At 40.4% G+C, this 26,572-nt stretch overlaps 1 protein-coding gene across 4 annotated transcripts; it reads right to left on the reverse strand.

Moving 5' to 3' along the window:
• Nucleotides 1-551: 551 nt before the first annotated feature.
• On the reverse strand, nucleotides 552-25,866 carry dph7 (diphthamide biosynthesis 7). 4 transcript variants are annotated; one of them, XM_080212149.1, is made up of 11 exons: nucleotides 25,844-25,866; nucleotides 15,893-16,006; nucleotides 14,902-15,099; nucleotides 14,284-14,423; nucleotides 11,652-11,739; nucleotides 11,061-11,152; nucleotides 9,378-9,541; nucleotides 5,168-5,240; nucleotides 4,200-4,265; nucleotides 3,548-3,735; nucleotides 552-1,874 (listed from the first exon to the last, which is right to left on the reverse strand). In XM_080212149.1, exons 3-11 carry the CDS (start codon nucleotides 15,040-15,042, stop codon nucleotides 1,411-1,413), a joined length of 1,416 nt encoding a protein of 471 aa, XP_080068275.1. In that variant the 5' UTR covers nucleotides 15,043-15,099; nucleotides 15,893-16,006; nucleotides 25,844-25,866; the 3' UTR covers nucleotides 552-1,410. The 4 variants fall into 4 exon arrangements, with proteins under 4 accessions (XP_080068275.1, XP_080068276.1, XP_080068273.1 ...); XM_080212150.1 differs by lacking the exon at nucleotides 25,844-25,866 and adding an exon at nucleotides 25,757-25,819 and having other exon boundaries at nucleotides 552-1,868; XM_080212147.1 differs by lacking the exon at nucleotides 25,844-25,866 and adding an exon at nucleotides 25,757-25,819.
• Between the last annotated feature and the right edge of the window lie 706 nt (nucleotides 25,867-26,572).

A 26,572-nucleotide genomic window follows, 5' to 3' on the forward strand; every position in this document is an offset into this window, starting at 1 on the left:
TGCTTTACTAAAATCCACGTAGACAACATCCATGGCTCTTCCCTCGTCAATCATTTTTGTCACCTCCTCAAAAAATTCAACCAAATTTGTGAGGCATGACATCCCTCGTACAAAATCATGTTGTCTATCGCTAATGAGACTATTCAGTTCTAAATGTGTATAGAAGTGGCTATACACATTTCAAAGGCCTCCCTTTTGTTTGTCCTTCCCCTCCTTTCCTGCCTCTGCAAATATAAAATATAAACATTTAAAGCCTTATACTTTTGAAATACAGCTGCCCTTTACACCTTCCACTGTTCCTTACTAAATGCTGGTCTCAGACATTAACATAACATCTAGGCACAGGGTGAAAGGTAGGAACTATTGACAAACAGAGAAAGGCATCATAAGATTTTTCACTCCTTAGAAAAATACCTGAGCATGTAATTTCAAGATCGTCAAGAGGTGATCATTACTTTAAAAGAAACTAAAGTCCTCTTTCAAGAAAAGAAAAATTAAGCTTAGAATGAAAAGTAAAAGCCCAGACATGATCTAATAACCAAAGGTTTCATTTTAATTACATTCTGGAGCTCCTTTAATTTTGTACATATTTACAAACCAATTTATACATCAATTATAGAAAGATTGAGACAAAAATAGTTTTGACTAAATACTTCAGTAAAATAAACTTAGCCATACCTGATATTCAGGAAATCCCAAAGCAGCTTTTAATAAGAACACTGAGGTCTGAGACATTGTGAACACAGTGGCCCATAGGACCAAGGGAAAGGTTTCTTACAAAGAGGTTCAATTGCATAGGTTTTCATCTCACCACAAGAAGTGTGAACTGGGATAATTTACCAGCCATGAGATGTGGTCTGAGACACGTTTAGAAAGCACCAGCATATGCATTATTGCCTGAGATACTATGACAGGTCTGACACCAAACACTTTTTTTTCTAAAAACAAGGAGAAATCTTAGGTGATGACAGACCTGGGTGTCTTTCAGAAATTCATTCTCTCTCCAATTTTGTGTTTAACCTTCCTGTCAGTATGCCTAGTGGCACCAGGAAGGATATTGAGACATTTTTGGACTGTAATGCAATATGTATTACAATTCATAATATATTTCTGGATTTTTAAGTATCATGTTTCTTATATAACAAGGACCAATTAATGGTGTATTTATCTGCTCACTTCTGGCAGTACACTTCTGCAGCTTAATAAGATTAAAAAAATGCCAGTAGAAACCAGCCACCCCATATCACTATTACTCCATCTTTGTAACACAACATAGTGCTCCATCCTTTAATATTCCTATAGAATAGATGAAACAAACAAGACAAACTGTCAGTCACTGCTCCTCATCCCCACAGACATCAATTATGCAATTGAATTTATTCAATACTTTGAGTTGTAACTTTTAAAAAATTAACTAGAAGATACAATATTACTTCTTTCCCATCTCCAAACATGCAAAATATGGTCATAAAAAGAACATGTTGCCAAAAGACTGGCTTTATTTTTAGTCCAATGAACATCAGCTTCAGGACTGTGCTCCTTTGCTACTGCAGGGTCCACATTTAGACTTTCAGATGTACCACTGGCCTGCAAACTGCCAAGACACCCATCTCCAGAATCATCTGGCTCATCTTCCAGAACCATATCAAATAAGCCAGTGGGAGATTCATACTGAAGCTTCAGGTGCTGGAACTTGACTTCCGCTTCCTTTGCTCCTTGGTCATGTTCCCTTTTGTTCTGGATTAAAGATGATACAGGTCCATGTTCAGTGGTGAGCTGAGCATCAAGTGACAATCTCGACCAGTCCGCCCCATAGGCTAGTGAGTTGTGCAATATGTAGGAATAAAGAATGGGGGTTCCTTTGTCATCTGTAGCTGGAAGGAAAAGCATCAAGGTAAAGTCAAAAATCAAATATGTGCTACAGTAAACGGCAATTCCACTGGATTGCTAGAAAAAAATTAATGGGGCCATAGGTTTAAAGCTTAAGAGAATGGTTCTGAGAGTCTACTGCCAAGTATACTGACACCAAACCTGGGACTTGTCCATTTTGGGGTGTCACGGTGGCAGGTATTGCTGCCTCACAGCGCCAGGGACCCAGGTTTGATTCCCAGTTTGGGCCATTGTCTGTGTGGAGTTTGCACATTCTCTTTATGTCTGCATGGGTTTCCACCCACAATCCAAGGATGTGTGGGTTAGGAGGATTGACCGTGACAACTTGACCCTAATGTCAGGGAGATTAGCAGAGTATATATTTGCGTTACAGGGATAGGGCCTGGATGGGATTGTGGTCAGTGCAGACTTGATGGACTGAATGGCCTCCTTCTGACCTGCAGGAATTCTACGATCTGGTTCAACTACACACTACCTTAAACAGATATATTAGACGCGTCTTGATTCCCACTTCACTGGTCACAAGATCACATCAATCACTAGCTTACAACAGCATCTAGTGAAATTGTGTGAAAGTTCATGACTTGAAACCTTCTTGACATCACACCAGTGGTTAACAGATGTATCCGATGAGCAGCTGATTTGTACAGGCTGGGAACATTGCAGGCTGAAGTCTCAACTGAACACAGTTTGTTAATTTCAACATTTGTAATACTATGAATAGATCAGGAAATTCAGCACAAACCAAAGTTCCTGTTTTCTTCCCCATCCAGGGTCCCCAATTAAATGTGCATTGGTGTGGATAACGGAAAAGAATAGGATTGAGGTTGATTGTTTTGGCCTGGTGCTCAAACAAATAAACAGTGAAAAAAACACTGCAATCAGAGTGTAGTCACAGAACGTTAGCAGGATTCATACAAGATGGTGAAGCCAACTTTCCTTGCTTGAGTTTTTAAATCGACTTGGTACATTCCTCAACCACATCCAGCACCCCAGCTATCCCCTATTTGTGTGAACAAATACCCATCATGTTTCCCTCAATGAAATTGAAATGGGGAACAGGAGGGGGGAAAGTGATTTTTTGAACATATGAAATATGTGTAAGCAGACCATTTTGCATACAGCACAATCTCACAAACAGCAATGAGATCATTGTTAATTATTTTGTCTTGGTGGCATTAGTTCAAAAATGTCAAGGCTACAGTTGTTTGTCTCCCGCTTTCTCTTCTCTAACTTATGCTGGTTACAATTACAATTCCTGGTTACAAGGGTCAGCAGTTCTCTGGTACCCTGACCATGTAAACATAGCTCTTGTACAATCCCATGGTCACCATCCTAGCTGGAACTAATCCTTCCCTCATTTAACATCAACACGCTGGCTTTCTACCAATGAGGAGCCAAACCATAGTTGATCTTCTCCCCCAGCCAGCCCAGAGGCACTAAATTCAAATTTACTTGTCTAATTGCTGTCTCTGCTGAGATGAGGTTATTCACTAGACCAATCAAGCCGGGGATATTTCTAGCCTCTATGGTTTAATTCTGCTGCAGACAGTTAATTTACTCACTATGTAGCTGCTAAGCCTGCTATACAACATTATTTTCATTTTAGTGGTTGGACATCAGCATTTAAAATACGCTTTAGCTTTATGGCTCCCACCTGCCAAAGAGTCACTGAGTGTCTCCTCACAGTTCAGGATATGGTACCCATTGTGCATGCAAGCTGCAAGCAGCAGGTTCTCCTGAGTTGGATGCCACTTCACTCTCCAGACACCTCCCTGGACATGAGTATCGGTCAGAGGCTGTTTCATCTGTCGAGAATCCCAGATAAGAACATGCTCATCATAGCTGCAGACAAAACAGAAACAAATCAGTTTATGTTAATAGCTACTCAAATCCAAATGTTTCAGGCACAGGAACTAAAACCAACTTTAAAATATTGCTGAGTCAATCACAAATTTGTGGTTGGAGTACAGGATTTCATTTTTCTCCAGAAAAAGTACTTTTTGAATGCAGTTTTTCTGCTCAACCTCCTATTACTGGAAAGGGGCTGGGAAAGGTACACCGTCAGCAGAATTGGGGAAATACAGAGATCAATGAAAGTTAATATAAAAATACATGATAGGTGCCTTTACTGATCAGTGTTCACAGGCTTTGCTTTGGGCAAAATGTCAACTATCGTCCTTACTGTTTTCCCAAAGACAAACTGAGACAACATTTGAGTTCACCTTCATGTAGCAGAACAACACAAATAGTGACCACTGTTTATGAATACTGGTAAGCGATGCTTTTAAGTCGAGCAGAAATTTTACCTTCCAGTAGCCAGGATGTGTTGCTTGTGGGGGTTGCTTTGGATGCTGCATACTCCCATCGAATGCCTGAAAAACATTTTTTTTAAATTAATCTTCGTCTTGGGGTTTTCTATTTCCTTTCCAATCCTCAATTAGTACATCAGTTGGGAAAGATTGCATCAGGACCAGCAGCTCATAAGTCAGGTATCTCAGCTAGAGTGGCAGAAGTGATATTACTGGACTCAATGCCACTGGGGAGAAATATCAGGTTAGGTTTCCATTCTTGGATTGTTATCCATGTGGATGTTGATTGAAGACAGGATCAAGTTCCTCTGGGATAGTCTGATACATTGCTAAGATTCTGTGCAAATTATTCTACAGAGTCTTAGCCTGAACTTTGATTCAGCACAAAACATCACAAAATAAATATACGCAAAAAGAAGAAACGTGTATAACAAGAACACTAGCTCTTGTTAAAATGTCTAAGGACAAAAAACATGAGAACTAGAAGCAGATATCAATTCACTGCTATAGAATAAGTCTCTGACTAGATGATACAGTGGCTTTAACTACCATCCTTACACCTCTGGGATCCACACAATTCTCCCCACGAATGTTTTATCCAAAAAATGTTTGCAGCAGTCTCAATTTAATTCCCATGAAGGCCTTTGGCATAACTTTTGTCCATGGAATTGTACACAGCAAACTGTACTGAGCACGTTGATAGACTTAACCTGAGAGACTGATACTTGGCATAAAAGGATCTTTCTTCTGAATTTAAACTATACTCTAACCCTTGGGAGTGCTTAATATTTTGAAAGTGTGTTCCATTCTGCTGGTTTGCTATAACTCACTTAATTGAAGCACAAAGATTCATCAGTGTATAAACATTTTAAATATAAAACCTTATTCAAATCTTTAAAGAATATGGTTTTATTGCCCATGCATTATTAAAAACAGTGATCCCAACAAATAATACACATATTTACCCTTTGTTGATAAAGATTGGTCTGTCAGTCCCCATCCGTATGTCCCAGCCTTTGAGTTTGCTGTCGTCTCCTCCTGGAGGTGGGAGGAAGAATCAGGCAGTAATCCTACAGGCCACAATTTTCTAATCAGCTTACAAATTAAACATCTCAAATCATTACAACTGAATGGATCAGAGTACCAAAACTGACCCCTCTGCCTAAGGAAGCAGAGAAATCAGCTAGGGAGGAATACTAAACTGCTGACGCATCAATGCAGATGCCAGGAGCTGACTCAGCTGTGATGCTTTTCATAAATGCAAACCTTACCAATATTCATAAATGAAAAAATCCAATATCCAGCTACTGTACCTCAGCAAAGAAAGAAAAATTAGCAGGGAAACACATTTAAAAATCTACACAGCACAAATAAATTTTGATTGTGGGTACAACCACATTGAATGTTGAAATTATAAGCCTTCCATTTAAGCATCATTAAGGCAAGGCACAGCTAAACATGGCCTTATATTGAAGCCATCAGGTACTGATTCCTGAATCCTACATGACAGTTCACCATAATTCAAAACTGTTAAGTTACAAAATAAGCGTGAAGGAAGTGTCAACTTAAATTAGTACAGTTTTGTAAAATTGTACTAGAGAACAAAGCAAATGAAAAAACCGGAAATTAGCACTCTAGCCTCTCAGCGCCAGGGACCTGCAATTCTGGCCTTAGACGACTATGCTATACGTTTGCACGTTCTCCAGTGTCTGCATGGGTTTCTTCCGGGTGCTCCGGTTTCTTCCCAAAGTCCAAAGGTGTGCGGGTTAGGTGGCTTGGCCATGATAAATGCGTGTCGTTATGGGGATTGGGTAGAGGGCCTGGGTGAGATGCTCTTTCAGAGTCACCGCAGATTTGATGGGCCGAATGGCCTCTCTCTGTAGGGATTCTATGGGTCTAGCTGAAAATGTTAGAAAACCAGATGGTTAGATTGCTGGTTTACATGTAAAGCAAAAGACAGAAAATACTTGGGTCAGACAGCATCTACAGAAAGTGAAAGAATTAATGTTTTTGGTTGATGATCTTTCATCTAACCTAGAATAAGTTAGAGCTGCAACAGGTGTTAAGAAAGCATGGGCAGGGAAAAGGTGAGGGAAAGAACAAACAAAAACTCTGATAGGGTGGAAAGTGGAAGGGCTAATGATGCCAAGCAAAAGATTGTGGTAATGGGGCAAGTTAAGAAACCAATACATTGCACCTGCAGCAAACTGACCACAAGAGTTGGGAAATCACGTTGCAGCTATATAAAATCTTCATTAGGCCACATGTGGAGTATTGCGTGCTGTTTTGGTTGCCACACTACCAGAAGAACGTGGAAGCTTGCTAGAGTGCACTAAGAAGGTTCACCAGCAGTCTCAATTTAATTCCCATGAAGGAGGAGGCTAAGGGGAGACATGGTAAGGTCCACAAAATTATGAGGGGCATAGACAGGGTGGATAGTCGAGGGCTTTTTCCCAGGGTGGAGGTATCAATTACAAGGGGACACAAGTTCAAGGCAAGGGGACAGGAAGTTTAATGGAGATGTGCAAGGTGGGTGCCTGGAATGTGCTGCCAACGAAGGTCGTGGAAGCAGACATGTTAGCAATATTTAAGGGTTGGGTACATGAATAGGAAGGGAATAGATGGATATGGACCAACTAAGGGCAGAAGGGTTTTTTCTTAGTTTAGTTAGGGCATCATGATGGGCACAGGTTGGAGGGCCGACAGGCCTGTTCCTGTGCTGTACTTTTCTTTGTTCTTTGATGTTCACTTATAAAGTCGAACAGTACTGAGTTGTATTAAAGTTGCAGTGGGTGTCACTCACTAGACCATTATTTTCCCTCTGTCTTTAATTAAAGCAAGGCAAATTCAACCACATTGCTCAGGCAGGCATCATAGATCAGTTAGATCATGACTATGTTCATTCGAAAATATTTACGTTAGTGGGTTTCTATTGACCTGGAAGCTGAAAGGCCACTTGCCCACTGGAGCAAGAAAAATGACCCACCATTTATTATCTTCTCTGCTTCTGTTCATTCTGGCTAACGCTAAGTGATGTGCATTTAGGTCCGTGGGACCACTCTGAAGCAATGCAAAGCAGGGCTGGCCTTCAGACAGACAGTGAGCCAATTGCTCTTGAAATTTTCTAGAGAAATCTAGTGATACGGGGATAGTAACTGAATAATCCAGTGGTTGGAGGTTTTTGCAAAACAGTTGAGGTGTGAGAGGGATAGACAGCACTGCACGGTTGCCAATTATTTGAATTTTGCAATTTTGGCAAGCTGGGGCAATGCAGAAAACATCCAAATGAGTTCAATCAGCATCTTGAGAAAAACAGTTAACATTTCAGGGTATTGGCTTGTCATTGGAACAGTTCTATTGAAAGGTCATTGACCGAAGCACAGACGCTGCCTGCCCTGAGTATTTCCAGCATTTCTATTTCAGATTTGCAGCATCCATAGTATTTTGTTTTTGTATCCAAATGTTTTCAGCCTTGATCTCATTAGATTTGTTAAACCAAGCATGTGAAAGCAAAGGGCATTTCTGGCGTAAAAGCAGAGATTACAGGAGATTGGCCAAGAGCCAAAAGTCTATTTGTGTCTGGGGACACTTCAGAAATGGGAGGAGGCAAAAGTATAAGCAAGGTGATAGTCAAAGTGCAGATCCAATATGTAGATTCATTTTCAGTGGTTAGCACTGCTGCCTCACAGCGCCAGGATCCCTGATCCAATTCTGGTCTCGGGTCACTGTCTGTATGGAATTTGTACATTCTCCCGACGTCTGTGTGGGTTTCCTCCGGGTGCTCTGGTTTCCTCCCACAGTCCAAAGATGTGCAGGTTATGTTGATGGCCATGATAAATTGACCCTAGTGTCAGAGGATTAGCAGGGTAAATGTGGGTTACGGGAATAGCGCCTGGATGGAATTGTGGTCAATGCAGACTCGATGGGCCAAATGGCCTCCTTCTGCACTACAGGGATTCTATGATAAATTCTATATGATTTTAAAAAGAAATTTAGTGGGCACTTGAAGGAAATAAATATGTAGCACCACAAGGATCGAGTGGAGAAGTGAGACTGGAACATTTTGCAGGAAGTTGGCATGGATTCGATAGGCTGAATAGCCTCCTTTAATTTTTTTTTAAGTAATTCCATGGTTCTTTAAGTGGATCTAAAACCAAACGGCATCAAATCACCTGATCTGTGGCCAATTAGCTACATGTGACAAGAGTATTGAACATCTTTTGTTTCCTGGATTGTCCATTATTTCCTTTTGTGTCACATCATTCCTTTTGTCATTTAATTTCTTCTGCCTCCCAACTCATCACAGACCTTCCCTTTTGTATTCTCATGCTCTTCCCCAATCTTTTCCTTGTATCTGTACTTGCTTAAAACCTATCACATACTTAACTTCTCCAGTACTGATGAAAGGTCATCGAATTGAAACATTCACTTTGACCTGGTGGGTTTCCAGCATTTTCTGCTGGATTTCAGATTTCCAGCATCTGCAGCATTTTATTTTTGTAAAATAGAAAATTAATATTTCAGGTGGGTCTCGGGGCAAGGGAAACAGATACTTTTGGATTTTCAATCTTTGAGGGACTAAGTGTTTCCTGTTAATTTGGTGATTGTATACAAATGTTGTTTGTAATGTTTCATTATCTTTCTTCTATTTTAGCAAATACTGGTATGATTGTTTAATGAAAGTGGGGTTTGAGTTCTCACTGTTTCCACAAACATTTCTCACTAATATCCAGACAAAATGCACCATAAGAAACCAGTGTTTTAGTTGGAACACACCTGCACATAACATGAGCAGAGTTTCATAACCAGGGAAATCATAGCCAGGTGACTGTTCCCCACACAGTGCATGCTTCCGAGTCCTATTTGACCATGACAGTGGGATTCTAAAGCCCTGGGCAAAATCCTGCCCTTGATGTTTTTCTCTCTGTTCAGTTGGAAGTTTGCTGACAGTGGTCTGCTGACATGAATTATCCAGATTTACACACAAGGAATGGTCACTTGGATAAAATACTAGAGGGTGGAATACACACATGTAACAGCATCGTGCGAATTGGAAGAGAAAATCAAAAGACAAATCATGGCAAGTCTGCTAATATTGTAGAAACAACCACAATTCAAACACAAATAAAGTGCACATTTGGATTCTGCCATTCAGTTGCTCAGTGATAAGTCTACCTGAATAAACAACGTCTGTATTCCAGTAATTGAAAGCTGCAATCCAAGCCTCAAAGTCATGCGCCTTCCAGTGAGAGATCGTGTCTAATGCTGATCTACAACCATCCATCGACAATAAGCTCAGGCAACCCTTTGAGTCACTGCTAACGATCTTCAGTGGCTTCCTTCAGCAGAGAAGGGAAAAGACTGCAAGATTAGTGCTGTTATGTTTTGCATGTATAAGAGGAACATTCAGCTTTAAGACCAGAAAACATACATACAAGACAATAAGAATATATTTTACTAAATATTGACAAAGTGACTCTGTGAATTGACATGTTTAAAAGGTGATGGAACTGTAGAGTGGAGAAACTGATCATAAAATCTACTTTAGAACCATAGAACAGTTACGGAGCAGAAAGAAACCATTCAGCCAATCATGTCTGTACCAGCCAAAGAAAACTAGCAGCTCATTTTAATCCTATTGTCTAAAACTACTCTTTATTGGGTGAGATTATCATGTTAATTAAAGTGATGGATGTCAATTTTGGGACTTGGAAAATTTTATCTGTTTGCAATCAACAAATATGATCCGATAGAGTCAAGATCGACGAGCTGCCCGAGTAATCTTCATCAAATTCAATACTGAATGGTGATGGAATGCAGTTCCTTAGCTTATTGGTTAGGCTTAGAAAGCAGGATCTGCATATTTTTAGAGAAATAAGACTGAATGGCATTTTGATCAACTTCTATAAAGTAATGAATAGAATAGATTGAATCTGCACCAACTATTTTTTCCAGTTAGATAGGTTGGGGAAATTACACAAGGGTAGGACTAGGTTGGATAAAAAGGTAGCACTTATTTTCCCAGCAACTCGTCCCTATGGAACAAGTTGCTGGTCTGCAATGAATGCTGATTCAGAGTATACCTTTTAAAGGTACTACTTGAGACAGAGATCACATCATACAATAGGCACCAAGTAATCTCAGTCATGGTCAATGTCATCTCCTGGAGTAGTTGTAACACAGTAAAAAGTCTGACAACACCAGGTTTCAGTCCAACCGATTTATTTGATAGTAAACTCACTAGTTTTCGGGTTAGCCCCTTCGTCAGGTGAATGGAGAGTTCTAGTAGTAGTAGTTGTAACAGGCATCAGGATGTAGATTTTAGAGGAAATTTTCTGATTTGACTTTTCTAACCGGCCACAAGTTTTATTCACCTCTTCCTGACAGTTATATGGATCCAGGAAGGTAGGAACTATCTTAATCATGAAACATGGGCATCACAACAGTATGAGACAGGCTGATAAGTGAATCATGTATTTGTTTCCCCCCACTCACCCTACCCAATGGTTTCTGTAAATTCTTACATGTCACCCCTGACCATTCTTGTGTGCCTTCCAGCAGCCAGGTTTCACCATGTAATATTAGGAACCTGAGTTTAGTTCACATACTAGGTCCAGGAGATTCATGGGTGGGATGAAAGAGGCAACGTGAAGAAAAGCTTTTTTTAAAAATCAAACATTTAGGAATGCACTGAGTGATGGGCTAATGGAAACTGAGTCAATGCAAATCTTCAAAAGGAAATTGGATAATTTGGTGAGTGCAGACTCAATCAGTTCAATAATCTGCTTCTGCACTGCAATATTAAATATCATAAGAACAAAACTCCACAAAAGGAAAGGAGCATGAAATAAGGCTTACTGTTCTCTTCCAGTTGACCAATCCAGGGACAGAGCAAGGCAATCTGGGCCTATGCTAACACTGCACATTGATTCCAAGGAACAGCTGTTTTTCTACTGAAAGAAAAGATCATGAGAACTCCAAAGCGACATTGATGTGACCTACAAATCAGCAGAAGAGGATCAAGTCGGTATTTAAAAAAACCTATGCAGGATAGAATTATTGAGTATCAACAAAGAGCACATTAGTTACATTAAAATTCACTGATTGTTTTAAATTCAATTAGTGAATACTTTTGCATAAGACCTTGACCATATTCCAGGCAGAATTTTCATTATAAATTGCACATTTAGCCATTTCTCTATTCTAAATCACTGATAATTACTTCACTTCTATTTTCCCACAATTGGAACAGTGTGTGGAGCACTGCAGATACAAGCCACATCTCTACACTGATATTAGAAATAAGAACTTCAATTCAGTTGAGGTATTATTTTAAATGCATTGTGATATAAATAACAACATTACAGGGACAGAATATAAATAATGTACAGGTGATCAGCATCTCAAACATTTTCCTTAATAATCCCACAGAAAACGGAATCCACATACCTCACAAGGTGTCAGATTACATAGCTCCAGATTTCCCTCAGCATTTGCGATGGCGAGTACTGGATGCCCTGCCACTGGTACATGACACCTGCAAATTAGTTTAGATTATACTCCAAATATTTCACCAGAGAATAAACCAGTCAAAGTTAAGGTTAACCTAAATTCCAGACATTTAAGAATAATGCATCCTCAAATGATAGGTTCACATCACAGTACAGCAGATCATAAAAGATTCCAGGTCAGGTCTGCAATCTCTGCCGAGTCATGTACCAACACAATCTCTCCTGTAAGCCAATACTTAACTTTTCAAGATGGCGCCAGAGCAATACTATTTCTTTTAAGCTGTGCCCAGCATACCTTGTAATTCTATCTTTTTATTCTCGTTCTATGCTTCTAAAACTTCTTCCTCTCTACACCCTTGCTATGACTATAACACTACATTCTGCAACCTTTCCTTTCCTTCCCTATGAACCATATGCTTTGTCTGTGTAGCGTGCAAGAACAATACTTTTCACTGTATACCAATACATGTGACAATAATAAATAAAATTACCACCAGACTGGGAAGGCTGGAGCCATGTTTCATGCTCCTACTTCCATTCCCTAGCTACCAATTCCATCCTTGACATGGCAACTATTCAAGGCTCAACCAGGCACAGCCTTGGTGTCATCTTTGACTCAGATGAACTTACGACTTAATATTCATGCTGCCTATTTCCACGTTCGTAACATCATCTTACTTTACCTCTCTCAGCTTATCTGCTGAAACCCTCATTCACACACATGTTACCTCTGGACTTAATTATTAAAATATATTCCCGGCTGGCTATCCGCATTTTAATCCTATGAACTTAAGGTCATTCAAACTCTGCTATTCATGTCCTTAATGCACCACATCCAGTTTGTCCTGTGCCTACACTGAGGCATTGCTTGACTGGGTGCCAACTTTAGAATTCTCATATGTTTTCAAATCCCTCCATGGCTTTGCTTTCATCTCCCTCTAAGGCTCTCCAGTCCACAACCCTCCGGGATATCTGCACTCAATTCTCGACTCTGACAACCCCCAATTTTTATTTCACCACTACTGACGATCGTGTCTTCAGCTACCCGGGCCCCAAGATTGGAATTCCCTCTCTAGAACTCTCTGCATCTCCATCGCTCCCTCTTTACGATGTTCCTCAAAAACCATTTCATGAACCAAGTTTTTGGCCGTCTGTCCAAACAACTCTGAAGAAGCCATACAGACTTGAAGAGTTAACTCTGTTTTTTTCTCCACAGATGCTGCCAGACTTGCTGTATTTTTCCAACATATTCTACTTTTGTGCCCAAATATCTTATTGTCTGGTCAGCATTTCAAGTGGCTTTATAACACTGTGAGACATTTTATTATGTTATGTTATACCAGTCTAAATAGTTATTCTAGTTCATCTTTACTGTCCAAAATCTAGTCAGTAACACGGTTCAGAGATCACAACAATGAATCCCACTTGGTAAGTAAACTGGATACTACAACCTCACATTTTTTCCATATCCATTTCGCTGATTTTTCAAAGGCAGGTGAGCAGTTTAATAAGGGGAAAACAGATTATAAAAGTGATTGACAGTTCACTTATTTTAAGTTAACATTTAAATTGAAAATTAGCCTGGTTTATACTCATAACATAGAAATAACTAAGTACATCACAATGCTATATATGCTTTGCTTACCCAAGACACAGATCAACATTAATTTTTCTGAGAGAATCCTCCTTCCTTCCCTGTTCCAACAGACTACATCTCCAACCTTACTTAGACTGAAATATTTACAGGATCAAGACAAACCAAAGTAATCGAAGACCAAAATTTTAATTTCACATTTTAAGTTCACAGCCCCTGGTGAACTTAAGGTCATTCAAAACTCTGCTGTTCATGCCCTTACTTGCACCATACATGCGTGGCTATATTTTGTCCAGCTAAGCTGTCAGTCAAGTAGCCAACACCTGCTTAGGTGTGAACTTCCCAGATACTTCCCTTCCAACTAAACTGAGTGGATGGAAAAGTTTTCATGGCACCACTTTAAAAGGAGAGCAAGGAAGTTATCCCAGTGTCCTGGCCAATATTTAATTCTTCAACCAACATTACAAAACAGGTTATCTGGTCATTTATCACACTGAATTAAGAGACTTTGCTGAATGTACACCGGTGGCTGCATTTCCTATATCACAACAGTGACTACACTTCAAAAAATACTTCATTGGTTGCAATGCAAATTGGTACATTTATATAGAGCTTTCCATGACCACCAGATGCAAATCCTTCCTTTCTCCTTTGATGAACTTCCCTACCACATGCTAATAAAATCCAGCTTACTCTGCTCATTTGGCTCAACCTCTCAGGAAAGCATTCTGGACATTTCTTTTAATGTGCTGCAAACCAATTTGTATCTGATCCAAATCCCCATTCTCCAGGGCTTGGACAATAAGAGCTGTTTGGCCATGATGCCCTGTCTCACTGCTGAGCATCCAATTCTGTTGTAATCTGTCACCCACACACCCTCCTCCAAAAGGAGTTACTGAGATTGAAATGTTATCATTTAACCCAGAACTTTGGACCATGCTTCACGTAACACTGACACACCATTTCTAATGCTTACCATTTGAGATCTAATATTGCAGGCATTTCAATCCGCTGTACTTCTGTTAATGGAGAATAAAGCTGATCCTGATTGAAACAGTAGAGATAAAGACGGCCCTGTCTCAAATGAGGCTCGTTGCTATCAGAATCTCCGGCACCCTAAAAAGTCAAAATTACAGTCAAAAACCCTGAAGAGTCAAAAACAAGGCTGTTAAACAATAATTAATTCAAGACAGCTCTACGATGTAAAATCTTGTTTTTGAGAGAAGTATTTTCACTGCGAAAGGAATCACAGCTAAGTCTAATCCTGCTTTCGACGATCATCTCTATAGACATATAATGCAGCAGGTCAGTGGACGGCGATCAGCATAGCTGAAATCAAATCGTTTTATTATTCTGCCCAGTTTAGGAATCATCAGGTCAACTGTGGTTTTTTTACTGCTATCCTGCTGTGACTAGCGCTGGTTGGAATTAAAATCAAAAACTTCCTAATCGATACTAATTAGTGTAACTCCTGCTTTGGTTCATTAGAAACTAGTTTCACCCTCATCCTAAAATTAGTTCACACTCCTAGTGAAAACTAAAGAGGAACCTACTCTGCACCAACAGTGTTACCCAACAATAAATGGCACTGTACCTTCTCTTTGGGATCCTTTAGTTGGTAAGTACCACACGTCAGTACATGATGCCATGTGTCTACGGGGCACCACTCTACAGCATCTGCACTATACTCTGTATCCACCACCTGCAGGGTTCGAACCATGCATCGAGCCTCCATGTCACTCAATCATTCAGTCCCAAGACCCAGTGAGATCATTCGGAAGGATTGTAGCAACTAAAGGAAGAAAGTTGACATTTAACTTCCAAGCTAGACAGGTAAAATTCATTAATATAAAAAGCCATTCTAATGATTTAGCACAAAGCCTTCCCAAATGTGAATGGCAAGTGATACAAAAGGCAGTTATTTCAAATGCTATTTCAAATAATCTGAATAATTAAAATACATACTTTATAAACAACTAATTTTAATATATTATCAAAGTAAAGCACAGAAACAAACTATTCCATTCAACTGGTCTGTGTTCCACATGAGGCCCCTTCTCCATCCCTCTTCACCCAACCCAATCAAAATAAATTTCTATTCCTTTCTCCCCAAATCTAATTTATATTCATTAATCTAAGCTTCACTGGTCAGGCAACATGAAGTCCAATCTAAAATTCATGGATTTGAATGTTTGCAAATAGCTGTTCTGAATGCTAACATCAGCAGGTTTAAAACTTCATGCATGGTTCCCTCCACTCCCCCACAAAGATCTATGTTATCTATCAAACAGCAACAAGGAACAAAAACTGAGGGACTCTTGACAAGATTAATTTATAAGCATGGATTTTCTCAACTGAATTAACCATAAAAATTGAATCTTAAATTGGCAAATTCAAATTATATATACTATTTCATCTTTTTTGAGATTTGTTGTGCTGAAATTTAGCACTGATAAAAAATCTTCCTATTTCAGCATTAAGAGTTCAGGTCAGACAAACAGCGCTATGAGAAGAGTAAAGTAAAGCTCCCACCATTCTGCCTCAACAAGGTATTTTTCCCCCAATCATAAAACAAGCTACAGCACCAGTTTTGACACTTGATTCCTGGAGCTTTGCACTGAATGTGCATGGGGGCTGTCAAAAGACTTTAGACCAAAGTAGCCACTAAGTTGCACTGTTCTTTTTTCAACATAATTAGCCTGAAATCAGCAGAAAAGATTCAAGTTTCAAACTTAAATTACACCCAGTGCAAATAAAGTTGTCATGTTCTTTTGAACAGTTTAAAAACCATTGTACTGGAAGTTGGACTTCCACAAAACTGTCCTAGTTCCCAGATTAAATTAATCAGCATGGGAGTTTCTATTGATTGCATCCATTTTTGGTATTTTGAGAAGGCTCTTAAAATTGAGAGACACTATCATCTTTTAAAAGCTAAATATTAACATTTAGTTTACTAATAGAACATTATACACCATCAAAATTATTAAACAGTTCCTTACTTTTTAATTCAGCTACTTAAAAGAAAAGACTTGCATTTCCCTTGTGCCTTTGTCAGGAAGCAAAATTTATATTTTTACTTTGTGGGTATTAAAAACAAGGTATAGCTTTAAGTAAGCTTAATTTTGTGTTTCTGTGCAAGAAAGGGTTAAACCTTGAGTTATCTTCATGTTAAACAAAGATACCCACATATCAGTGGGTTTTGGTTTCATTTCAAAGAGCATTGTAATCAAAGATTTATGACGTAAACACAAACTGTCTAAAGGAAAACTAGGCTGCTACTTAGCAGCCAGGAACTTGCACTGAAAAATATAAGCACACGTAGTTCAGTTGGAACCTAGTACCCGAGAAGAAAGCAACTCTCAGGAATCGCCAGAGGCATGGCAATGGAGTAAATGGCAGAAAGCAAGTCTCAGAAACGAAAGATCAGATAGTTCGAAAAATCAGGGAACGTAAAGGGAAATCTCAGGTATACTAAAGTTAAGGGGACAAAGATCTGAAATATAACCATGTTCACTAAAGCTTTTTTAAAAAAAAGTAGAGAGAAGCTTCCAGTTAAAGACAGAGCTGAGAAGTGCAGACCTGGTTAAGTCAGTAGCGAGTAGTCAGACACCTAAAGTAATCCAAAGGTCAGTGGCACTTTAATATAGTCAGTGAAGAAGTGTTGTTCTGGTTGGGGGTGTAGCTGGGTATCTGATTGTCACTTGCATTCAAGCTTGTATACAATCTAGAGCAGAGGAATATTGAAAGAAGAGATTGAAATCTTGGAAATGAAAACTTGGTGAAGGCACCTGAGAAAGTATTGTTTGGGAGAAGATTCCAAGGCATGTTTCTTTAAGAGTGGAGTTTGGAAGTACAAGTGGAAGTCAGAGTTTCAGTGAGACCAGCTGGCTCATGTTGTAACAAGCATCTGGGTGGGACATGATGAGAAATCCATAGAAATTCTATTCATTGGCATGTCATTGGGTTTCACAGTGTGGTGTGTTTGACCACAGTGGCCTGGTGGTTTACGTGGCCCGTGTGCTTACCAAGAACATTATAACATCAGATACATTTTGTAACTTGAGTTATCTGTAAAAATCTGCATACATCCAAGAAGATATGGTGGGGTGAAGAAGTATTGTATCATAGTCAATCTTTTCATATTCAATACACATTTTATTCTTTGATTCCAAGTTAATTGGCAATCCTGTGACTCAGTTCATCCACATCCCTAAATAAAAGAAAGTTGCAGTTGATTGGGCCAAGTTTTCGTTCTGGGACCTATACATATAGCAGTATCATTTGGGATCGTAACATCTTACATGACTTCAGGACATCCCAAAGCATTTGACAGCCAATGAAATACTTTTTGAAGTGTGGTTATTTTTTGACTGCAAGTTACTAAAATAGGCATACTGTTTAAAAATGTTTTCCTGAGAAATGCATTTTCAGCTCTACAAGATTATAGTAAATTTGAACCAGATTATCACTTAAATATATTCACAAAATATGATTAAATGTAAAACAAAGTTTAAAAACTGCCCGATTGCTCAGGTTCATGAAAGAGTTTACATTTGGCAATTTATAAAAGAATTGAACAGAGACTTGAACAAAAAAACTCAAATCATTTCTGAATACTATGGTAGTGCAATTTTGAGCATAATTCACATCCAAAGCAGAAACTCTACCCTATTGTATTTAGTGTCCTCACTTCCAACCCACAATTGGAGTACAGTTTATTTGCTCAAACATATTGCACAGAGATGATAAACACTGAAGTTACGGAAACAAAACACTTTGTTCGTTCATGTTGTTAATATAGAAAAAACACAATCATTTATAGGTCAAATGTCTCTCCAAAGGAATGAGAAACGTTAATGTTAGAGTATTTAAATAGAATGTTCATGTGAAAGAATATCAAGTATATATGTTTTGCAAGTCCAAACTACCTATGGAAAAATATCAAGTTGACTTTGATGCTGGTTTACGAGCACTGTGTTCTCAGCACCTTGTTGCACGGTTGTGCAAGAGAGGAAGCTCAACAATTTTCAACTTTGTTATTTGTAACACATTCTTGGCATCACTTGGAAGTGAAAAGTTCTCTCGTGGGCGGGCAGATCTCCCAAGTATGTTAGCACTCTGAGCAGAGGTAATGCTACTAATTCAGGCATGTTCATAAAAATGAAAGATGGACACATTCCCAAGGATTTAGCAGGAGCCAAACGGCCAGAGGATGTGCAAGAATGACATGAAGGTCCCATACATTGATTTTCACCCATGGAGACACTAACCAAAAGACAGAAATGATCACATTAGCTGTAGGCCAGCATGCACCACAATGACAATCAATAACTACAACAGCTTTACAGCAGGCACTGAAAACAGCCCACAAAGACAGTTGAAAACTCCTTGGGTTTTTTCAATAAAAAAAACTGAAGACTACTGCTTGATATTTTAAGCCAAACAGGTACTTAAGTCTACAGGAGAGGGATCAGGATACTTGACATTTCTACAATATGTAATGAACCTCTTACAATATACTAATTATCAAAGAAAAAATGTAGAAGGGCTATAAGAAATAAGCAGAGGATGCAAATAAGTGGACAGATTTTTTACAAAACAGTTCTGGTGAGATGGACCAAACAGCCTGGCCCTGTGCTGCATGATTCTATTGGATCAGCTGTGTGGGCAGACAAATAGCAAATTAAAAATAATAAAATAGTTTCCTACTCCATTGCATTTCAATTTACCTTCAGCTGCCTGAATGTGAAACAGTCCTACATAAAAGTTTTTTCATTACATGTAAAGTCTTTTATACAGTTTGAAAAGCTATGCACAAATATACAGTCAATAAAATTTAAACAGAAAGAAACTTAGAAATGGATCAATAGATTACAAGCCTCCAGAGATTCTGCTAAGACTATTCAACGTGCAGAGTACTGGATCTTAATTTCTCATAATTGCCACAAAGGATAGTAAAATGAATTAACAACTGGTTAGAATTGAGCACACAGAGTAGGAGTCAAGGGCAATTTCTCAGTGGTTCAAGTGTCTAGCAGTGCACATGGGATTTTATTCTGGTACTGTTTTTGCCGTGTGTCTAGTGATGATTTGGGTATATGGCTAGGAGTGGTCTCTAGATTTACGTCTACCAAGTCCCCTTTCAGCCTTCCTTTTGCCAAGGAAAACAGACCCAAACTTCTCCAATCTATCCTCAGTTACATTTCTTTACCCCGGAATCATTTTTCTGAATTTCCTCTGTGCTCTCTCCAACGCCTTCACATCCTTCCTCCAATATGGCACCCACTATTGGATGCAGTACTCCAGATGAGGACTTGTATACGTGTGGAAAATAAAAGCAACATGGACTGGCAAGTTGTAAGTAACAATATTAAGCTCCCAAGGTACACCCATGGAATTTCATTCATTTTCTAAAATTTTGACTCTTGGACAAACCATTATAACAATTAACTGAGCACTGAAAATAGGAAATTACATGTTAAAACATTAAATTGAAGCAATATTTCTTAATTACTTGATCACTATCCATAAACTATCATACTTTTCTCCATTTAACCAGCTCAACATTTAAACTGCATAACTCTTTACGTAGTTGTTCTTACAAAAATACGATCTGAGTAATAGAAGTGTGAAAAGAAACCAATAGAGTGGTAACGTGGCCTGTTTAAGAGATGATACTTTGTGGCCAGATCCCATAGAGTAGAGGTACAATGCAGAGGAGGTTTACTAGGCTGATACCAGAGTTGAGGGGGTTGAGCTATGAGGAGAGGCTGAATAAACTAGGCTTGTACTCGTTGGAGTTTAGAAGAATGAGGGGAGATCTCATTGAGACGTATAAGATGATGAATGGGATGGATAGGATAGAGGTGGAGAGACTCTTCCCGCTCAAAAAAGACAGTAGGACTAGGGGGCACAGTCTCAAGATAAAGGGGGGGCGGTTTAGAACGGAGTTAAGGAGGAACTTCTTCACTCAAAGGGTGGTGAATCTCTGGAATTCTCTGCCCGTTGAAGTGGTGGAGGCTGCTTCGCTAAATATTTTTAAGACGCAGGTTGATGGGTTTTTGATAAGAGAGGGGATTAAGGGTTATGGGGAGAGGGCGGGAAGGTGGAACTGAGCCACGACAGGTCAGCCATGATCTTATTGAATGGCGGGGCAGGCTCGAAGGGCTAGATGGCCTACTCCTGCTCCTATTTCTTATGTTCTTATGTTCTTAAGCTGGGCCAATTGGGAGTGAGGATGCAAGTCCTGGAACTGGGAGAACCTCACGTGGAGTCAGGGAGGAGAAGCGAGTAGACCTGTGCACATGGTGTCAGACACTGAGTATAAATAGTTATTACAGTTTAATAAATCCTTCTTGTTGGGGCCACACTGGGTCGCCTCCAGATGTTACACTGAACTATGTCAGTCATCAGGAGATCACAGCACACAGTTACAGGGGGAGGAATGTAATTGTCGAAGCCAAAAGAAAGATACAGACACACTTAAGATGCCTATAATAGGAAAGATAGAGCCATTTGATCCAGATATGGAGAACTAAGGGCAATATATCGAAAGGCTACATTATATCTTTGTAGCTAACAAAATCACAAGAGGAAAAACAAATGGTGATACCACTCACAGTCTGTGACCCAGAAATTGAGTCTGGTGAGGAGCCTAGCATCACTTGAAGCTCCAGATACAAAGTCTTTTGATCAGATAGCTGGATTGGTCAAAAATCATTTTAACCCCAGCCTTCAATCATGTTGAGGTATAATTCATTCTGCTGTGTGGGAAGACAGTCTGCAGATTCATGGCCAGACTGCGACACCTGGCAGAGAACCATGATTTTAGCCTAGGTCTGGCCAAGACACCGAGAGACCGTCTGTGGGATCAGCATACCAACAACCTCATAATACAAAATAAGCTGCTGGCTGAGACTAAAATCTCTTTGGAGAGTCCGCAGAGATGGTCCAGGCAACTGTACGAACAGAGCAAGGCATGAACAAATTACAAAGCCTGCCCAGGGAAGTGAATCATTTGTCAAAGGAAACTGCCACTGTGAGGAACTGCCCAAATGAGGGTGCAGCAGAGCTCAATATGGGTGGAACAGCACCAGGGATGAAAGCATGTTTTTGGAGGAGATGTGCCAATGTAAAAATTATACGTGTTTTCATTGAAAGTGAAAGGGTCATTTGCATGCTTGGTGCAGAACACAGTAAGAAATCTGACAACGCCAGGTTTAAGTCCACCCGATTTATTTGATAGTAATAAATAAATAGGTTGAACTTAAACCTGGTGTTGTCAGGCTTCTTACTGTGTTTACCCCAGTCCAACGCTGGCATCTCCACATCATGACTACTATCGGTGCAGAACAAAGCAGGCAAGGCTTAACACACAAAACACCATCAAACCAACTGACTGAGGAAGCCAACGAAGGATCTGAAACTCATACATTAAACCAGGTCCAACTCAACAAGATTGCCTATCTAGATAGTCCTGATGGTCAACAGCCAACCTTGTACCAGATGCTGCTCATTAGCTAATTAGATTGGTTGCATGTTATATTAAGAAACAGTGGAGTGTATAGATATGCAAAGGCTATGGGGCCCTGACAACATGTCAGTTGTAATAGGGAGGATCTCCTATGCAGAACTAGCCACACCCCTAGCCAGGCTTTTCCAGTATAGCTACAAAAACTGACAAAGGGTCACTGACTTGAATTCTGCTTCTGACGCCAAAAATGCTTCCAAACCGTTTGAATATTTCCAGCATTTTCTGTTTTTATTGTGAGATTAAAATGACTGCCCTTGGCATTAGGGCAGCATTTGACCTAATATGCGATCACGGAATCCTAGCTAAACTGGAATCAACGGGAAGAGTCTCCATTTGCTGGAGTCATACCTAGCACAAAGAAAGATGGCTGTAATTGATGGAAACCAATCATTTCCATCAGGAGGGCATCAATGCAAGAATTCCTCTAGACAGTATTCTCAGCCCAAACATTTTCAGCTGCTTCATCAATGATCTTCCCTCCATCATTAGGCCAGAATGGAGACACTGAGTTATTAAAGAGTTCAGTCCCAACTGCAACTACTCAAATACTAAAGCAGCCTGTCACATGCAGCAAGACCTGAACATGATTCAGATTTGGGCTGATAAAGGATGAGTAACATTCATCCCATACAAGTTTCATATTTTGGCCAAGAGAGAGATTTTAACCATCTCCCCTTGGCACTTCATTACTAAATGCCCCACAAATCACTGTCCTGTGTGGTCACCAGTGACCATAAACTTAACAGCACCAGCCACAAATTCCAGTATCTACAAAACAAGTCACAAGTGTGATAGAATAGCCTCCACTTGCTTGGATGAGTGCAGTCAAAAACATTCAAGACTGACATTATTCAAGACAAAGCAACTAGCTTGATCAGTAACCCATTCACCAACTTAAATATTCTCAACCTTTTCAAACCAGTGCACCATAACTGTGGTGGGCCATCCATACCTAATATGGGATCAGGAGTCCTAGCTAAAGTGACTCATCAACTTTCAAACCAGCGATCTCTACCACACAGAAGAGCAAGGATAACAGGCAGATGAGAAACCTGAAAATTCACCTCCAAGTCACAAACTGGATTTGGAATGATATCGCCTTTCCTTCAACATCACCAAGTCAAATCCTAGAAACTCACTACATAATAACCTGGGGCATACTCTCAGTGACTGGAGTGACTCAAAAGAGCAGATCACTGCCACCTTCTCAAGGGCAATTCAGGATGAGCAGTAAATTATGGCCTTGTCAGCAATGCCCATGAATAAATAAAGATAAAACTTCGAGAGAAACTATTCGCTCTGGCAGGGAAGTACAAAACAGGGGAGTATAATAATAAAATTAGAGCTAAGCCATCATGGGGATGACAGAAAGTGCTTCTGCAGGCAAGGAAATCTGGAACTTGTACTCCCTGAAAAGGATGAGGCAAGGTCAATTAAAAATGTCAAAATTGAGATTGGTAAATGTTAGGTGGGCAAAAGGATTACAGAATCCAGACAGGTAAATGGAATGGAAATGTATAACAGCTATGATTTAAATGAATGGCAAAACATTCTCTAGATCAGTTACTATGTTCTCCATAAACAACGCACCAAAAATCAGAGACAATTACAATCCTTTTTCTCCATACTAGTAGCTCGTTCACTTGAAGCGATAATCATTTTCATGTGTATTTGCTAACTTTTGCAAGTAAAAATAAACAACGCTAGTTGTCATTTACTCCATGCGTTTTGACTACGAATCAAAATCTCACTCTAAACACATTAAAAGGTAGTGATAGTCCTGCTACAGCACAAGAGAGTCAATTTCCAAGCAACATTCACCAAAACTTGAAAGGAAAATACTGACTCAAGGATGTGCAGGCAGAGGAAAGAATGAAATAATCCTTCATTCATTCAGAGCCTCATATGCACGCAACTCCAAAAAATGTTTTACCATTGAACTCACCTTTCTAACGAAGTAATTCCTAGTTCCCTTATGTAATCCTCAAATTCATGTCAACATAAGTGATTGTTTAAAAAATAAAATTGCTCTCCGTGGTGCAGCAGGTTTATTCAGTAAGGAGATGGTGCATGCAGAGAAATCAACCATATTTCTTCTCACATTCACTATCCAGTGCCATCTACTGGGTCGCGTTGGGATCAAGGAAGCATACAAATACCCTACCCACACTGTCTTACTTTAAAGTTCAATATGGTCACCTGGGTTAGGTGCTGGGGTACCTGCCATGAGGGACAGGCAGGGCAACATGAACTCAACACCATGCACACATGCCAATCTACAACATAGATGCTAACCAATATCTTCAAAAAGCTAACAGATACACACTATCCCAGCAAACCAGACCAAAGACAATCCACACCAAGCAACATATTTGAAAAGTCTGAGGATACGTATCAGTCAACTCACAAACACTTCGTCCCTGCTGCCGTCAGATTTTTCAACGGACTTATCTTTTAAGTTGATCTTTCTCTACGCCCTAGTTATGACTGTAACACATTCCGTACTCTCTCTCCTTTCCTTCCCTATGTATGGTATGGTTTTTCTGCATAGCACGCAAGAAATAATACTGTTCACTGTACATTAATACATGTAACAATAATAAATCAAATCCCTTTTCAGAGAACATCTTTTCCAACTCTCCTTTGTCTATAATGCATATCATCTCACTTTCTCTCCCTCCAACCCATCAAGACTGAGTTGGTCCTCTTCCTCCACTCTATCCTTTTTTTGAGCTGGTATTCTTAACATCGCCTGAGAACTTCCCTTTCAGCTCCCCACTCACTCTCAAGTTAGTGCAGGCACTGCCTGTCCTCAAAGCAATTTCCAGCTTCTGTACTTTTTAATCTCTTCATTACCATCCATTTGTACCTTACCTTTTTCACCGACTCCTCTTCCACGCTGCCATCAATTTATCCCCCCCCGTTTTCCACTGTCCTTCCTGCACTCAGCCACTGAAATTCTCAGTGATCTCATCCTTCATCCGTAAACCCAAACTCTGTGACCCAAGCCTCAGCTGTCCCAATGTCTCTCTTATTGAGCTCAGCGTCGACTTTTGTCTGGAACAGATTACTCTCCCGTGGAGAGCCCTGGGTCATGATGTGGAGATACCGGCGTTGGACTGGGGTAAACACAGTAACAAGTCTCACAACAGCAGGTTAAAGTTCAACAGGTTTATTTGGTAGTAAACGTCAAGTACACTCACCTAACGAAGGAACAGCGTTCCAAAAGCTTGTGGCGTTTATCAAATAAACCTGTTGGACTTTAACCCAGTGTTGTGAGACTTCTGCTTGTGTTTACCTCATTTTACTACAATAAAGACATGAGCAATAGTCATATTAGAATATGAATAGGGAATGGTCTCACAATCCTGGGATAAACGCCAGACAACTTTGAAAACAGATTAAAGCAGTCCTCTAAAGTAAATTAAACCCACTCAGTTACTTCAAAGTATATTAATCCCACGACAGGAAAAGTGGAGGAAGGGAGAGCTAGTTATGGTGAGCAAACCCACCTACTGCTCCCCCAAAACACTGGTTACCAACTCTGAGGGGGCATATTCCTGGAGGTGTTTTTTTCAATCCTGTGCGTCTCCTACATTCAAAATAACCCAGTTCCTTCTCTTTAAAGAAAAATTAAGAAACTAGATTTAACGGCTCCGATTATTTCTGAAGTTACTGTCGGGCATGCCTTGGCGATAAACTCTGTAATCCTCCTGCCGACTCCAGGACAGTCCTGGAGGGTTGGCAACCCTACTCCCCTCCCCCCACCGCGTCAACGGCACTGAAAGGGACCCCCGCGTGTCCCACACACACTAACGGCCAATGGCCGTTGCGCGCGCCCCAGGCCCCATCGCCAACGGCCGCTGCGCGTGGCAGCGCCCTCCCCTTCCCCTTCCCCTTCCCCCCCTCCACTCACCCCTCCGTCACCGACTGACCAGCTCCGGACTCAATCACCTTCATACACACACACGCACAGACAGCGCTCGCTGCGCGGGCAGCCGACCTGACTTCCGGTTTCGACAGTTCCCGCCCACTGGTTGATTGACGTCGCCACTGGGCCAATCGCCGCCACGCCACGCCCTCTGCGTTTCCCCGCCCCCGGGGTGGCGCGTTTGAACGGCAGCCACGTGACGGTGCCGTTGAACTGTCAGTGTGTGGGTTGGAGCCGCGGATGGGGGCGATCCTTCTTCTGCGTACTTCATCCAAAGTCCAACAGCCTTCTCTCCCTAATCCCGTTTCCCAACAAAGACGGCCGTGCTAGTTGCCCCAGCTGCTTTGACGAAGGGTTGAAGCAGCAGAGCACAGGAAGAGACCCTTGTCACAGATGCCTCTCCATTCTAATATTTTCTCGGCTGGAGGTGGTCCAGATCCTTTTTCTGTGGAGCATTTCATCCAGATGAACGTTGTTATCGCATCTGCCCCCACCACTTCATCGGGAAGCCGTTACCTCTGAAGATACACTAATGACCCAGTCAGCAGGAGAAGACTAACTTCCTGGGGAAACTATACAAAGGCCATCTACATTTGTTGAGCTTGGCCTGGCCAATGGATACTGCCAGTCTGATAGGACAAAGGATCCTGAAACCTCTTTTGAAATTCTTATTGAACAAGGAACAGCACAGGAACAGGCCTTTTGGCCCACAAAGTCTGTGCTGACAAAGATGTCTCTCTAATATTTTCTGCCTCTATATGGTCCATACCCCTTTATTCCCTGCGAATTCATTTATCTATG

The sequence above is a fragment of the Carcharhinus amblyrhynchos genome, chromosome 25 (assembly GCF_965287045.1).
Source record: "Carcharhinus amblyrhynchos chromosome 25, sCarAmb.v2.hapA, whole genome shotgun sequence".
In the NCBI taxonomy this organism is placed as follows: domain Eukaryota; kingdom Metazoa; phylum Chordata; class Chondrichthyes; order Carcharhiniformes; family Carcharhinidae; genus Carcharhinus; species Carcharhinus amblyrhynchos.